At 35.7% G+C, this 17331-nt stretch overlaps 2 protein-coding genes across 2 annotated transcripts in view; one reads left to right on the top strand and one right to left on the bottom strand.

Annotated features, from left to right (window-relative positions):
• Nucleotides 1-4868, top strand: part of PYROXD1 (pyridine nucleotide-disulphide oxidoreductase domain 1) — a 33616-nt gene extending 28748 nt beyond the window's left edge. Inside the window, exons 11-12 of the mRNA XM_520786.9 lie at nucleotides 1104-1241; nucleotides 2134-4868. Of these exons, the coding sequence (XP_520786.3) occupies nucleotides 1104-1241; nucleotides 2134-2382 (387 nt within the window). The 3' untranslated portion in view covers nucleotides 2383-4868. The remainder of the gene's footprint in view (nucleotides 1-1103; nucleotides 1242-2133) is intronic.
• RECQL (RecQ like helicase) overlaps nucleotides 2538-17331 on the bottom strand; it is a 32672-nt gene continuing 17878 nt past the window's right edge. Inside the window, exons 7-16 of the mRNA XM_520788.7 lie at nucleotides 16999-17197; nucleotides 11405-11571; nucleotides 10511-10592; nucleotides 9276-9424; nucleotides 9068-9185; nucleotides 8446-8584; nucleotides 7162-7253; nucleotides 5041-5260; nucleotides 4589-4718; nucleotides 2538-3975 (exon numbers count right to left, since the gene is read on the bottom strand). Coding sequence (XP_520788.3) covers nucleotides 3823-3975; nucleotides 4589-4718; nucleotides 5041-5260; nucleotides 7162-7253; nucleotides 8446-8584; nucleotides 9068-9185; nucleotides 9276-9424; nucleotides 10511-10592; nucleotides 11405-11571; nucleotides 16999-17197 — 1449 coding nt within the window. The 3' untranslated portion in view covers nucleotides 2538-3822. The remainder of the gene's footprint in view (nucleotides 3976-4588; nucleotides 4719-5040; nucleotides 5261-7161; nucleotides 7254-8445; nucleotides 8585-9067; nucleotides 9186-9275; nucleotides 9425-10510; nucleotides 10593-11404; nucleotides 11572-16998; nucleotides 17198-17331) is intronic.

Here is a 17331-nt window from a genome sequence, read left to right as displayed (position 1 = left end):
TTCACATCCCTTGTAAGTTGGATTCCTAGGTATTTTATTCTCTTTGAAGCAATTGTGAATGGGAATTCACTCATGATTTGGCTCTGTTTGTCTGTTTTATTGGTGTATAAGAATGCTTGTGATTTTTGCACATTGATTTTGTATCCTGAGACTTTGCTGAAGTTGCTTATCAGCTTAAGATTTTGGGCTGAGATGATGGGGTTTTCTAGATATACAATCATGTCATCTGCAAACAGGGACAATTTGACTTCCTCTTTTCCTAATTGAATGCCCTTTATTCCCTTCTCCTGCCTGATTGCCCTGGCCAGAACTTCCAACACTATGTTGAATAGGAGTGGTGAGAGAGGGCATCCCTGTCTTATGCCAGTTTTCAAAGGGAATGCTTCCAGTTTTTGTCCATTCAGTATGATATTGGCTGTGGGTTTGTCATAGATCTTATTATTTTGAGATACGTCCCATCAATACCTTATTGAGAGTTTTTAGCATGAAGGGTTGTTGAATTTTGTCAAAGGCCGTGTTCTTTTATACCAGGGAGTCTCAAAACTTCATAGAAATAAAATAAAAATACAATAGATGAATTAATACGGTCATACAAAACAATTTAAATGACTTCCCAGAATCAGTTGCTGAGATATTTATGTTGTCTTGGTGAGGCACCAAGAGTCTGTCTAATCACTGAGGTTAACAGCACAGCAGACCTTAACTAGTGCATAAAAATGAAGGTTGCTGGAAAATAGAACAAATTCTTCAGTGATAATTTGACATCTCTGTTAATGGTGATGACAAATTTTTGAAGAAGGGACTGGTTAATTAAAACATTTTTCTCACCTGGTATAGCTTAATATAGTCATAATATTTAATAGAAATGCTACTAAAACAGGTGTGATTGGTATCATCTTTTAATTTTAGAGGCAGTAATTTAGATAGAATTAACAAATACCAAAAATCAGTCTGATTAGTTATCCATTGGTGACTGCTTCTGTGGCAAAGATGACAGAAAGACTGTCAAACATTGAACTCCTTTAAGTGAATTTACAAGGTTAACATTTTTCAGATAATGATCATGAAAAATGACATTGTGTAACATTTTTTCATCATTTCAGATGAGGCTGTGGACCCAGGCTAGACAGATGGGATGGTATGCAGCAAAGTGCATGGCTGCAGCGAGTTCAGGAGACTCTATTGACATGGATTTCAGCTTTGAACTGTTTGCTCATGTGACAAAATTTTTTAACTATAAGGTAAGATAGTTAAGCATATTAATGCCTTCTCTGCTTGTTAGTCTTATGACTATGATAAATCATGTGATTTTCTTGCTTGAATAAAAACGTACATAGTTTTAATCATCTACAAAAAAATGACATTTTTCATTTCTTACAAACCAATACCTGGTATTATTGCTAGTCTTAATCCCTAATCATCTGATAATTATCCACCTTACCACTATTCTATTTTAGTTAAGAGGGAAAAAAATTTCTCTCTAGATCTGTTACTTGTTGGTGCATTTTTAACTTTTACTTGTGATTCATCCTTTCTTTGTGAGGGGAACTAACTGCTATTGTACTCAAAAATAAACCAAGAGCTTTCCTGTATCTATTATCTTATTCAGTCCTCTTCACATTACTCTGACAAAGGTTGTTTTGGGTTTTTTTTTTTCCCTAATTTACAGAGAAGGAGAAACATATTCAAAAGCCTCAGGGAAATTAAGAAACTTTTCCATGAAAGCTCTAATTCAGTTCCTTGCCAAATCTTTAAACCACGACTCCACATGGTTTAATGTATCCACATCCTACATATTTATATATTTACTGTATAGTTTTAATGTTCATATAGATTGGTAGAATCACCTACCTATATTCACTAGATATTTTTAGTGTTAAAATATTAAACATTAACATTTGACTATATTCACCAGAATTTTTTAATGTCAGTGTAGAGTGTGTGGTAGTGTCATCTGTAGAATTAACGCATGCTGTTGAAACATTTTCTTTGGGACTCTCCCCAATAACATTTTTAGTTATGAAATTTTGTGGCATAAGTTTTCTGCGGCTATTCAAACTTGACACAAAATAACTACCCATTACATTTTCTTTTTGATACTCATGACAATAACCTTTTTATCTCTAAATATAGGTTGTACTGCTGGGAAAATACAATGCACAGGGCTTAGGTTCAGATCATGAATTAATGCTGAGATGTACCAAAGGACAAGAATACATCAAAGTCGTCATGCAAAATGGACGAATGATGGGAGCTGTCTTAATTGGTGAAACTGATTTAGAAGAAACATTTGAAAACCTAATCTTAAACCAAATGAATCTTTCATCATATGGAGAAGATCTTCTAGATCCAAATATTGATATAGAAGATTATTTTGACTAAAAATGGAATTTCTTCAGGAATCATATAAAGTTCCAAATGACACCAGAAAAATCACAAGTCAATAAAATGAATGACTGTATTGAGTTAATGATGACCACACTGAAAATTACAGAAGTGATAATGATATTAGTGGAAAAATATAAAAACATAAATTCTAAGTTTGAAATCAGTTCAAAGTTTATTTATAGATATATCTTTCCAATACAACACTGACCGCTTAGATAAAAATCTTAAGTTATTTATTTCTGTGTTTTAAACATAAATATGTTTACTTGTGATTTAGCTTTGGAGCAAATTTAGGTAAGTTATCTACTTAGCCAAATGTACTCTAGTAGACTAGAACCATTCTTTGTGAAATGTCAAAATATGGCTATGGTTTCAGGAACTTTAAAATCGGTTGTATTTTACTTTAAATAGAGATGTAGCAATATCTCGTTTGCTAATATTTATATTGATGACTTACTCCTTTTTTGTTGAATTGTACTTCTGGTTTTATAACCTGAAATCATCTACAAGCTTGTCCAACTGTAGCCCACGGGTCTAATGCAGCCCAGAACAGCTTTGAATGCAGCCCAACACAAATCTGTAAACTTTCTTAAAACATGAGATTTTTCTTGCAATTTTTTTTTTTTTTAAGCTCATCAGCTATCGTCAGTGTTAGCATATTTTATGTGCGGCCCAAGACAATTCTTCTTCCAATGTGGCTCAGGGAAGCCAAAAGATTGGACATCCCTGATCTACATATTTAACTTAAAGTATCACTCAGTGAACTTCTGTCAGTGTAATATTGCTTTCAAAAAGATGGTTATGTCAAAAGAAAAAATACAGCTAAGTATATAAAGGCATAAAAAACTTAAGACAATTATATGAACTTATTCTCAAATATTTTACATTTTTTGTAAACTTTCTTAAAACATGAGATTTTTCTTGCAATTTTTTTTTTTTTAAGCTCATCAGCTATCATCAGTGTTAGCATATTTTATGTGCGGCCCAAGACAATTCTTCTTCCAATGTGGCTCAGGGAAGCCAAAAGATTGGACATCCCTGATCTACATATTTAACTTAAAGTATCACTCAGTGAGCCTTGTCAGTATAATATTGCTTTCAAAAAGATAGTTATGTGAAAAGAAAAAATATAGCTAAGTATATAAAGGCATAAAAAACTTAAGACGATTATATGAACTTATTCTCAAATATTTTACATTTAAAGGGTTTTACATAAAAATTTTTCCCTTGTTTTATACTGGAAAATTATATAATTCATGATCTCTAATTTTCAAACATTCTCAAAAGTTTAGATCTTCAGAGATAAGCTCTGAAAATATAGATCCATACATATAAAATATCTATGAAATTCTTTTAAAAACTTGTCTAACTACAAAAATAATGGCATATACATGCATAAACCATCTTTAATTAGAAAATTTAGTAACATTCATGTCAGGCATCATCGATTTTTCTTTTCTTAGCTCCTGTATTCTTAGAACCAGATTGCTGAAGCATGTTTGCAGCCTTCTTCTGGAAGTTGCCTGAATTTTTTTCCTCCATCTTTTTATCACCTTGTTCAGAATGACAAGTTTGAGACGATTCAGCCTACAAAAAAAAAAATAACAAAGCAAGCACCTTGGTAAAAATCCAGCTATTCAGTTTTCTCATGAGATTAAATATTTCAAAATATTCTTTCTGTATCAGTTGGCTTTTTAAGTATACAGGGGTCTAGTTTTTTATCTACAAATTTCTATTCAAATATGAGCTCTATTTTGAATAAAAGGGGCTACGTTGTGAGAGAAGTTCTAAAGACCTCAAATGTCCTTAGACACAATGGCACTTGACATGCTTTTGCAGACTTGATAGTATTTGGTTTAAAACAGTGGTTTCTAACCACTGGAACAGCAGAAACAGACTTCTCAACTATTAGTAATCACAACCAAATAAGAGCAGAGTGCATAACAAAATTAGATATTCAAACGGAGTCCTCCCACTCCAAGAAACTGGAAACCCCTAGTTTATGTTAAAAGGCCAGTCTAAATTCTTTCACTTATATCTTTACAGAAAACTATATTTTCTCTCTTCCATACCCAGAAATCTAATCAGAAAACTGACTTTTCTCATGTTCAACTGGACCTAGGGGAATATGACAGAAAAGCATCCCATAGGCTTTAATATACTTTTTAAAATATATAAAACAAAATTAATAGCCATTTACCCTGAAGGAGTTCTGCGTGGACTTTGTCACTTGCATAGTAATAGCATGTGCCTCATTGTTCAGAAGATTAGCTTTAGGTCCTATTTTCAAATACGAAATGGTAGCATAAGCTGTAAAACTGTAGTCTTCTCTGCAGAAAATAAAGGCCAACAATAAGAAAGCTTTTGAAGGAATCAGAAAACAAATTTATAAAAGAAATAACTATATGCGCAGTAATTTTTAACACATTGACTTGAAATAATAAAATTTACAAGAATGCAAATAAAGTCTTTAAAGAAAATATTTTCGTTACTTTTTTTATAGTGATTAAAGTTTGAGTGTTTTAGGTAAATTACTTTCTATAGCATTTAAAAGTTCACATAAAATAACTGCAAAACCGTTTATTCTGTTGCAATTTTAAAAAAAAAACCATAAAGACAACCTGAAAGAATAATGAATGAGTTTGTACATACTTAAGATACTGCTGTATTAGAAAGTGTGCAATAATCTTCTCCAGGTCTTCACGAGGAAGTGTGGGAGCCACAACACCTGCTACTCTGAGTTTTGCTGCACCCTTTCCCATCCAAGAATCAATCAGTTTCAGTGGAGTGAGTTTTTCATTCAGTTCCTCTGCCTGCTTCAGGATCTTGACTAGATCTCTGCAGTACTCTGTTATATTCTTTCTTTCAAACGCTGTAATAAAACAAATATGGTAGCAGGTAATTAGGATTTAGAAATGAGGGCAAAGATAGGCTATCTTAAGTAGTTAAACTGGTTTAAAGCTGGTTATCAATGTGAGCCACCCTAAACATTGATTTTTAAATGTATTCTGAATTAAGACTAGGCTATTCCTCAAGTCTCTGTCACTAGACCAAGTTATGGTCTCTGTAAGCATTGTGGGGTTTACAGTGATATATAAAAAAAAAATTGGTTATCAGAAGCCCTGCCATATACTCTAGAAATCAGAAAGTGTCTGCCAGACATGATTACTAAGTTACTAAGAGGTGTGCTTTATAGGAGACCCTGTCTGTTCTAGTATAGGCTCCTGAGTGAACTCTGATTTAGCAACAAGAATGTCCTCAACTGATAACCCAATTATTAAGAGACCAGTACTCTGATTTATATATAACACTCTTGTTATTTTATAAGATGGTCTAATAAACTCATAAATTTCTCTGTCTGCAAAGTTAAAAATACAGTGGCTTCCACCTAACAAGGCATCAGAACTCAGTAAGGTCTTACCATGAGGTACTGGCTAGTCCAGATCTTGAAATACAACACACGGATGAAAAAAAGTTAAAATACAGTGCCAAGATGCTGCAGGCAAATCCGAAAATTGGGACTCAGCCCAGGAGGGTTCCCAGTTTCATGCAATAAACAATCTGAGAGCAAGCCAACAGAGTAAAGTGAAAGCAAAGTAAGTCTATTAGCAATAGAGTATAGGAAAATGGCGGCTCCATAGACAGAGCAGGGCTACCCCAAAGGCAGAGTGGCACTGTACATTGCTCACTAGTGATATTTATAGCCACTCCTTAGTTATATGCTGAATAAGGGGCAGATTATTCATGAATCTTCTAGAAAAGGTTAGGGAGTTCCTAGAACCATGTAACTTTCGGGCATTGTCATGGCATTTGTAAACTGTCGTGGTGCTAGTGGGAGTGTCTTACATCATGCAAATACATTGTATTTTCTAGTTCTAACTGGTTTCGGCCAGTTTCTTTGCTATATCTTGTTTTGACCAGATCCTGTTTTGATCAGCAGGGTTGTGACCAATGCTCAGAAAACAAATCCTGCTGATCTACATTTAAAAGAATTTTAAGTAAATCTCCTATGACTAGCCATTAACTGGATCAAAAGTGATTCTCTATAATCTCTATTTTGCCCTACATTTTCTTCTCAATTAGTGACTATAAAGTATTAGAGGTTATCACATGGTTACCCTTTTCTTATAGAATAGCATTTCTATTCAGAAAAATTCAAATATTTTCCTTCATTTATTAAAAATTTCACATCCTCAGTATAGCAATATAAAATGTGTGCATACACATAAGACTTTTCCTTTTATTCACCTTTGTTTCAAAACTTCATGTTGATAGTTTTAATTGTGGAAAATCTGATTCACACTTTAATCTTTTAAATCCATTTGGAAGTCTAATACTTCTCTCATGTCCCAGCTGTATATACAGTTTTGTGCCACATAATATTTTGGTCGGTGATGGACCACGTACATGCCAGTGGTCCCAAGAGATTATAATACCATATTTTTTTTTTTTGAGACGGAGTCTCACTGTCACCCAGGTTATAATACCATATTTTTACTGTACTTACTCTATGTTTAGATACACAAATACTTAACCATGTGTTACAGCTGCCTGCAGTATGCAGTACAGCAACACGCTGTACAGATTGGTAGCCTAGGATCAATAGGCTATACCATATAACCTAGGAGACTATACCATCTAGGTTTATGTAAGTACACTTTGATGTTTGCACAATGACAAAATCACCTAGTGATGCATTTCTCAGAACGTATCTCTGTCACTAGGCATTATGACTGTATTAGCCTATAAAGGTTTACAAAACAACAAACTCACCACTGTCTTTACAGCAGTTATCGCACATTTTGTTACATGCTTCTGAGTTCCATACTTCATCAAAATGTTGAGCCATCAACACACGACGACATCTGCAAACACATTTAAAGACACAAATTATTAAAGGATATAATAAAGTTTTAAGAATCTCTATTACAGCTTACACAGTTATATACTGTATTAGCTTCCTATAACTGCCATAATATTACCATAAACTTAGTGGCTTTAAACACAAATTTATTCTTACATTTCTGTGGTTTAGATTTAGAAGTGTACTGTGGGTTTCACTGGATCAAAATCAGAGTGTCAGGTTCTTCTCACATCACACAATCTAAAATAATCTCCCTATTTTAAGGTCAGCTAATGAACAGTCTTAATTCCATGTGCAATGCTACTTTCCTTTTGCCATGTGAGGTAACATACAGGTTAGGAATTAGGACGTGAACATCTTTGGGGGGCCATTGTGCCCCCAACATAGGACTTTTTTCCCCACATATTCTTGATAAACACTGTTTAAAAAATTGTCTGAGTTCCATTTTTAAATTCAATGTTTTGCAACTATTAGGAGAATATTCTTGACAGTAAAATAGTTTCTTATATTTTAATAAAGTAGCAACATTTGAGTCGAAACCTTAAAATATGCTTCATGAGAATCTACTGGCCTTTTGAAGACATTTTCATTTTCTCATTTCTTTTAACTAGATTATTGTATCTATTGGAAAGAAAGAACATTTCTATCACTGTCTGGCTGCTATTTACCACCTTGACATTTCTGAGCATTTCTTATGTGATAGGCAATAAGAGCACAAAGATAACTATGACAGAAAGCTTTCAGGAAGCTATCTAGTCTAAAGCCACCCTAAGTAGATTTAAACTTACTTCTTCAGGAGAAACTTGGTATTTCATTGACACATGAGCTGGCAAGATGGCACATGTTACTGAGCTTGACTCTTAAAATGCCTATTTTAACCATAGACCTTTTCAAAATTATTAAAGCATGTAACTGTACAGCAGTGCCAGAGGGAAAAAGCCTTCAAGTTGCTATCAATGTGTCTCAAAAACCTTCAATTAAAAAAGTAGTTTTGGAGGATTATCTCAAAGATAGGGCATCTTTTCTTGAATTAAGGCAGATCATACAGGTTGATGTACTGGTTCCTACCCTCCAACATCTGCTTTTATGGATCTGCACTTTGGTGTTACACCAATGTATTTAGTAAGAACTTAAAAACGATGTCATATACTTTGCTTTAATTGATAAAAGTTATAAAAAGGTATGTGGCTTACTTGCTTATGTTTTGACAGTATGATACCATCTCATAAAGCTTCTGCTGTCCCACATTTTCCATCACCACCATTGAACTTATTCTGAATATATCTCCAAAGCCATAGTACAAAATACAGTCTGCTTTCATGTCATCTCGACCTGTGGTGTAAGAAACCTTAAGACTGCAGAATTACATTTACAAATTCAAAATATGTAAAAATGACATATGGTAAAATTAGCAGGCAATGTTTTATACTACATCTAGAAATTTTAGAGATGTGGAAGTTAATTTGTAATGGGTACCCTCAAAAAAAACTCTAAAGAGACATCAATAATCAGCTCTACTAAGTTAAAAAATGTGTCTATAATCCAGTTAAGTTATAGATTTGAAATCACTCATTAAAAATTCAGGAGGCAAAGATGAACATCAAATTATCTTAACACACATAAAAAGAAACAATTCAGATAACAGAACATAAGTAAAAATTTCTCCATATGCAAGTAAGTGTCAAACTGCTAAAAATACATTGTTCTAAAAATACTATCCAATAAAGATAAAATATACAGACTTATTAAACATTTATAATGTATTTTTGGGAAAAGCTTTCTAAAAATTTACTTCTGGATTTGAGTCCTACATACCTGCACGTCCACTCTCTTGGTAATAATTTTCCATGGATTTACTCATTGAATGATGGATAACAAACCTCACATCTGGCTTATCAATTCCCATACCAAATGCAACAGTTGCCACTACTACCTGAAATATTTTAACATTTTATCAGTTAATTAAATCAAGTTTAAATATTTTAAAGGTAAATTAGGCTTCTATGGAAGATATATACCTAACCTGAATTTCATTGGCTGACCATTTTCTATGAACTGTGGTCTTATCTTCTGGCTCCAAATTGGCATGGTAAGCACCTGCATGAATTCCCAGATTCTGCAAACTAACCGTAACTTGTTCAGAGTCTTTCTGAGAAAAACAATATATGATTCCTGCAGTAAAATATGTGCATTTGTTAGATAGATATGGCATATTCCTGGAAGATAGTTTTCAACACACACATTCAGGACATTGATTAATACAATGCACAGAAGGAAAAAAAGAATTATGAAAAATTTCAAGGCCTTGTGCATATATTGACATTTTGGTATAATTCCAGATTTGAGCACCAGCTTCCTTTAAAGCAGAAATGAGCCTGAGCCATCAGTTTTCGTTCCTGTTATCTCTTTTCTCTCTTTAACTTTATCTCCCACTAAACAGTATTTCTCAAACTGATGTCTGTAAGATGCTAACAAATGTGCTATGAATGCAGTGTTCTCCAGATTAATTTTGGGTTAATTTAGATTAATTTGCATGCAAATTAATTTGGAGAACATTGCATTCAACAAAGTTAAATGGGTGTCTCTCTTTATTTTCAGGGATGGTCAGAGCTTCTAGTTTGCTGATACACCCTGTGAACATCCAGGCAGAATAAATACCTGCAACCTTTCTCAAATTCATTTGACCCTAGAACTCCTTTTACCCAGGACTACCTCCTGAAAATCTATAGAACAGTTTAAAATGCTACTTTTACACAAATTCTTTGCTTCAGTAACATTTGCTTAGTCATTAAACCCAGAAAACCATGTATATATACTCACAACTCGATCTGTGCTTAATCTATTCAGTATGTACTACTGGATTTATTTATTGCTTTAACGTGTCCTTTACTATAAGGGAGTGTATTTTCTATCCCTTTAGAATATCAGTTGCTTAATCCACTATTTTGTACACAGTGGATACATACTAAATATGTGCTGTTGATAATTAACATTAAGTCATCAGGTCTATTCTAAAGCAAGTGTAAATAAGCAAAAGTAAATCAGGCAATTTGACGACTCATAATCTATGGTATAAGCAAATGTCACACCCAATTTCTAAGATCAAGTGAATTAATTTTATCACGTATTTTCAAGTATCTTCTGCTATACATTAATTTTTTTTGGTGTTATTCAGTTATCAGTATAATTATCAATATGATATGAAGTCACTTTTTGAAAGTTATCTCTGTCTCCAAAGTTGGTTTGTTTTTACATTACCTGATTGCCCTTTGTATCTCCCATTAATGAGCTTTACAATATCCTCAATAAAATCTTCAGTGTTTGAGGGCTTCTGCCGAACCTAAAAAAAACTTAACTTATTAAAAAGTAAATGAATGAGTACCATCCAAGTGGCTGTCTACTTACAACTTTCAGGACGCAGTTCTTTCATGACCATAGTGTTTTTTTTCTATTACTCTTTCACTTACTCATAGGATTCAACCCATCTGACTCATCTGTTCCTCCTCCCAGACTCTTCTTGATCTTTATTTTTTTAATTTACCAGAGAATAGCAAGCACATGAGCAGTGAACAACTTGTAAGGATGCAGACTTTTTTATTTTGCGATGCTACTTTTATAAAAACAAACCATAACATAAATAACTCTTTAATGAAAACTCAGAAAAATATTAAATCTATTCTTAAAAGGGTTTAGAAAGAAAGAAAAGACAGCTGTTAGGTTATTTGATTTTCAAGTTTATCAAATAAAATTCAAATAGAATTGGCAAATCTTTAATGGCATATGAATACTTCTATCACTTAGTAATTAATTTGAACAGAGATGTTATTAGGGTCCTTAGTATCACTCCATCCTTTCTCCCCATCTTTATACAAAAAAGAACATACAGAAATTTAACAAAGATATATGACTTACTCATATATTTTATAAAAAGTATCACCTAGCAAGTGTCTTCTGTTTAATCTAACAAAGGTTTATGTAGCAAAAGATACATGAATGAAGCCCTAATTACAGAATCTACTTATAATTACCTCCTAATGTTAAAAATTTTTGTAAGTACTTAACTGCTGCTCATGTAAATAAACATAATAAAAAGGCAGATCCCCTCTGCGTAATTCTTCACAAAAGTAAGGAATTGACATAAAAATTACATACCTCATAATATAGATTTGGCCTATTAAAAGAAGCTGTAAAAGTAAAACACTTTTCAATGCACAAAATTTTCTGAGCATCCGTCAAAACATGATTTGTTGCAGTTGCAGTCAGCCCAATTAGTGATGCGTTAGGGAACTGCCGCTTTAAGATACCAAGTGCCTTATAATCTGAAAAAACAAACAAAGTGGCCCTTTTTCTATCCTTTAAGAGTTAGAGTAAATTATATCTTTTAACATTATGCAGATAATCGATGACTACTACAATTTTGTTTCCACAGCCATCTATAGCAGTAAATTTGCAGTTCTGTGTTAGCCTCTTTGATGGGCAGGCTTTATTATGTTTATTTCAGACATTACTCTTGGTCACGGTGGACTCAAGAGACAGTGGGTATAGCCACAGTGTTTTAATTTATTACAACTAACAAAAGATAAAACAGGCCATCAGACAAAGCCCTGCTACCACCTAGTGTCATCAGACCAAAAAAAGCTTGGTAAGGGCGGCACTGCTTTGTATATAACCTATTTCTCGGAAACCATTCTAGGCTCAAAGTGTTATAAGCACCTAAATCACTAGATAAATTGTCCTTAATCTCCCTTAAGTACTTAAACTATTTGGAGGAAAGTGAAAAAAATGTGGTAGAAATTGCTTACATGCTAAGTAGAAGACTACTATGAAAACACAGAGGACAGAGCAGCTGCTTGGGAAGTGAAGATTTCAAGGAGATAATACTTGAGTTGTGTCTTAAGAGAATGAGCAGAAGTTCACTAGGAAGAGACGAACATCACGCAGAGGAAACAGCATATACACTGCAAATACACTGACATGAAATTAGTATGTTCAGATAACAGTAAGCAGTTCACTGGGGCTAAGTCACAGAGTCTTGTGGTGGATGGATTTACTGTCCAATCCATTAAGCTGTGAATTACATCTCCCAGAATCTCTTTCCTGTTCCAAGTTAGAGCTGACCCAGAAGAGGGACTTGTGCAAGATTTGGTGGCAGAAGTGAACCAGCTAACATCACTCCTTCAAAGTCTTTACACACAGAGAGGATGATGGACAGATGCAGAAGTGTTCAAGCCAGTTCTAGGTCATCCTAGTTCTTTTCCATTCCTCATTCAGCTGTTCCTCCCAACTGCAGGTCTTGCCAATCAACAGCAGACCCACAGAGGCGATAGCTACTCACAGGAAGTAGCTTACCAGAGACCTTTCCACGAACTTCCCTTTAGGGGTCCCCTTTGCCACTGTACATGCCAGCTGCAGATTTCCCTACAAGCTCTGCCTTGTCGTCCTGCACCAGTGCTTAGGTATCAATCCATTACTTTTCTCTAATCCTCCAACTCCCCTCTTCAGACCTTCAGTTCCCCAGTTCCTCCCACAACTGTTAAAGATCTACTTCCTACAGTAAAACCGTTATCCCATAACATTCATCGTGATTCTGCTTCTCTGCCTGAACCCTGACTGACACTGTTATGTACAAGGCAGGTTTAAGAAAAGCTATGAACAATTCAACCAGCTGATTCTAAGCTGAGACTTTATCCTGCAGGAAATGAGGAGTCATCATGTAATTGTTTTTTTTTTTTTTTTTGAGATGGAGTCTCGCTCTGTCACCCAGGCTGGAGTGCAGTGACACGATCTTGGCTCACTGCAACCTCCGTCTCCCGGGTTCAAGCGATTCTCCCGCCTTAGCCTTTCGAGTAGCTGGGATTACAGGCATACACCACCACACCTGGCTAATTTTTATATTTTTAGTAGAGACGGGGTTTCACCATGTTGGCCAGGCTGGTCTTGAATTCCTGACCTCAGGTGATCCGCCCGTCTCGGCCTCCCAAAGTGCTGGGATTACAGGCGTGAGCCACCGCACCGAGCCCATCATGTAATTTTTAAAGACCTATGCTTCATAAACCATCTTTTGGTGACAGTGCAAAATACAGACTGGAATAGACAAAACACTGAAGGAAAACCAGTTAAAAGATGGCAGTAACAGACCAGAAAACAAATAATACAGAATATAAAATGAGACATGACATTCAGGATAAATCAAAAAGAGTAAAGAGACATACATGAACCTACAGGTCCTAGTGACTACTGGGATACGGAGGTGGCAGGGAAGAGGGAGACAGTGCTGGATTTACCCATTCATCAATAGATAAATGTTGAACACCTTTTAAATTGTGTGCCAAGCATTTCCCTAGGCACTGAAGATAAAGTGATGAACAAGACAAAAATGCTATGCAAATGTGTCTATAATTCAAGCAAAGAAACAAGACAATACAAAGAGTAAACCAATAAATATGCCATTAGAGAGTGGTAAGTGCTCATAATGATAAGCCCAGTATGCTGGGGCTTAAGAAGAGAGGAAGAGTAGGAAATCAGGTAGACAGATGGGGGCAGATCACATATTACCCTATGGGCCCCAGTTAAGAATGCTGGGTTTTATTCTAAGTACACAGTAGCTACTGGGTAGTTTAGGTAGGGAAGTAACATGATTTGATGTGTATTTAGAAAATATCACTGGTTGCTCTGTGGAGAATGAACAAAAAGGGTAAGACCGGAATCAAAGACTACTTAGGAAGCTGCTGCAGTAGACCAGTGGAAGGGAGCTCAACTGTATGTAAGACGTAGGTGCACAGAGAGTAGACAAACTTGAGATTCATTCTAGAGGCAGAGCTGACAACACTTAGTGGTGGACTGGATCTGCAAAGGGAGGGTAAATCAAGGACGGTGTATCATCCTTTTTTTTTTTTTTTGGCATCTGTAACCCCACCCTTCTATACTGTGCTTTGGGATGCTGCACCAAGGACTCTGCACACTACGCCTCAGCTTTGCCTGCTGGCCCTGGATGGACAACACCATGGCTGCTTCCTCCCTAACTGCTTCCTGTGGGCTTGCTTGTGTTCCTGTGACTGTCACCCCAGCAAGGCTTCTCATCCCTGCAGCAGCACTTCTTTCCTTAAGAGCAACTAAATACAGTTGGCACTTTTTTCAGCCTTTGGAGAACCAGCTTTATCACAGATGTACCCCACCTCTGCCTCTACCAAGAGACTCCAGCACCAGGGAGCTCAGTTCCACAAGCCCTCTTCATTAAGTTTCTAAGTCTTATTTGTTCCAATCTTTTCTTCCTGTTCTCCCAGCCCTACAGGTGGTTGTTGCTTCTTCCAGTTTTTAACTCCATGATATCTTAGTTTTCTTTTTACTTTTTCAGTTATCTATTTAGCTACTTTTTACCTAGTTCACAATTCTTTCTAAAAAATTCTCTCTGTTCAAATAACTATCTCCTGACTGGAACCTAAATGATAAAGATAACTGCTAAAATTTTGGCTTCAGCAAACATGTGAGTGAGTGGATGATTTTCTAAGACAGAGAAGACTGAAGGGGAAATTGCTTGGGAGTAGAGAGGAGAAGGGAGAAAGGAAAGGTGAAGAAAACAAAAAGGTTTTGGTTAGAATGTCGAGTAGAGTTATGGGGAAAATATTCCCAGTTGAGAAGAAAAAGAGCAGTTCTTTTGGGGGAATTTAGTTTTGGTCATGCTAATTTAGATACACATTTCTGATAAACAATTAGGAGTATAAATTTAAAGTTTAGCAGTTAGATAATTAGATATGGGAATAATGTTTTACACTTCGGCAGCAGATCCACAGAGACAACATAAGTCATGGTAATACTTAAGCAAGGGTGATAATCATAAGGAATCACACCATTTAGGTTGAAAATAGGGCAAGAGTCACAAATCAGGTAACTTCAGTGGCCACCAGGTAACAACTATGTGGCGCTATCTGGTTAAGAAAAGAGGGGTCCTTAATAGAAAGGAGTATACATCCCATTTAAGGCATTTAAATCCATTTAAAATATATAAATAAATAAAAACAATGCCCATAATAATTCTGTAGGTAGAGAATGCAGTCTTCGGGCTACAAGCTCACTATCCCTGGAGAAATGTAAGAAAGGGTAAAGACTGAGGTCAGAACCCTAGGGAACACTAATATTTAAAAAGAAGACAGGAAGAGCGAAGGAGGTGAGAATGGAAAGGAAGACAATGAACAGCATTGCTGTACAGTAACCAAGGGAGTAGAATGTGGCAAGGTGAGAGGTGAATATATAAAATGTTACTGAAGTGAAGTGGGAAGAGGAATGAAGATGAGACCACTTGATGAAGTGGTCTCATCTGGGGGTGGGTCACCGATGACCTGTTTCAGTAGTATGGTGGTGGCAGAAGCATGATTCAATGAGTTCAGAATGGGTTAAAGGTGACAAATGGAGATGGTAAGCTGAGAAGTCTGATGGTGACAGAAAGAACAGAAAGAGGACAATAACATTAAAAGGTCAGAAGGGTGTTTTAGTTTCTGTTTTTAGGGAGAGGACAAAAGAGACTGAAGGTGAAGGAGTGAGGAACTTGGCAGTGCAAGATCTTAAGAAGGCAGGAAAGGATGAAACGGGAGTGGTCATGGTTAGCCTTATAAAGCAGTGGTCTTTTCTGCCTTAACAAAAGAAAAAAAAAAGATTACTAATGTTTGAAAGTAGAAAGAGGAGCTGTTCATACCTGATGGCATCTATTTTCTGTGAGGCAGAAAGCATCTGCTAAGTACAAGTTAGGGCCTGAATAGAAAGTTAATGATATGAGACATTTGTTGGAAGAAATGTATAAAGGAGTTGAAATAGGGACAAGTATAAGGACAGCTGAGGATAATGAAAAGCTGAATGGAGTTATGCAATTTTTGTTTTTTTGACAATGTTTAGTAGCCAAGCAGCAGGAATGGGAAAAGCAAAAGTCTAGATGAATCCAGCATCTCAGGCACAATGCCTGAAGCAGGCTGGCAGAATGGCCAGGCAGTCCAGGGCAAATATAACAGAAGTAAGGGGCAACAGCACAGTGTCTGGACGGGAAACAGAGTGATTGCTATGTAGGGACAGGAGCCTGGATAAATACGCAGGCATTAAAAGAGGGATCCAGCAAATCCTAATGAGTGTGAAAAGCTTCAGAAGGAAAACAGGTTGAAGCCAGGGAGTTGGATTTTTGAATTTAAGATTTTTTTGCATATAACAATTCTGAGTAACTTACTTTAGGCTATGACTGTAGGATTAGGTGGTGGGGTGAAGAAAAAGGTCACTAAAAATATCTCATCAAAGTTTAATGCTGAGGAGTTGTATGTGGGTGCTGAAAAGACCCCCAGAATGATGACTAAAGATGACAACTTTGAAACAGATGCAAATTCTTCAACAAATGTGAAGGAATACCTAGATGTCATAAATGCCACAAAGATGTCCACTATTGGTTAGTAAACATATATGTCCATATTTGTCCATAATTGACACGGGCAATTAAACTACAGACTACAGTGGGGAATGAAACTAAAGATTCTGCCTCTCAGTCCTCCTCATAATGAGGCAAGATAAAATAAGTAATACAGGTTGATCATCCCAAATCCAAAAAAATCCAAAATTTAAAACCCTTTTGGTTCCGAACATTCTGGATGAGGGATATTCAATGTGTAACTACTTGAGGATGATTTTAATAGAAGCAGAGATTTCCATCATGCCAAGCTGAGTAAGGACACGGTCTATGACATCAAAAAGTTTTCTAGATAAAACATACATACCAGGTCTGAAATCATGTCCCCACTGACTACAGCAGTGAACTTCATCCACAGCAATTCGAGTAAATCTCCTTGCTTCATAGGCTTTCTCTAGTCTTGACATAAACATTTTGCTTTTTGCAATTTTCTCTGGAGTCACATAAATCAGCTTTAACTCGGAGTTTTTATTTACCATTTCAGCATGAACCCATTTAACATGCTCCTATTAAAAGAAAAAATAGACACAATGATAGTAAAACTAAGCTAGCAGACTGAAATACTAGGTGGTAAATGAAAACGTTCATTTCTCCAAAGCAATAATAGGCTTCGGCTTTTCTAGGAGCAGATGTTTAGTTC

Source organism: Pan troglodytes, chromosome 10, assembly GCF_028858775.2.
Source record: "Pan troglodytes isolate AG18354 chromosome 10, NHGRI_mPanTro3-v2.0_pri, whole genome shotgun sequence".
NCBI classification, from domain to species: domain Eukaryota; kingdom Metazoa; phylum Chordata; class Mammalia; order Primates; family Hominidae; genus Pan; species Pan troglodytes.
Note: the sequence above shows the minus strand (reverse complement) of the source record. Positions and strands in the feature narration are given on the sequence as shown.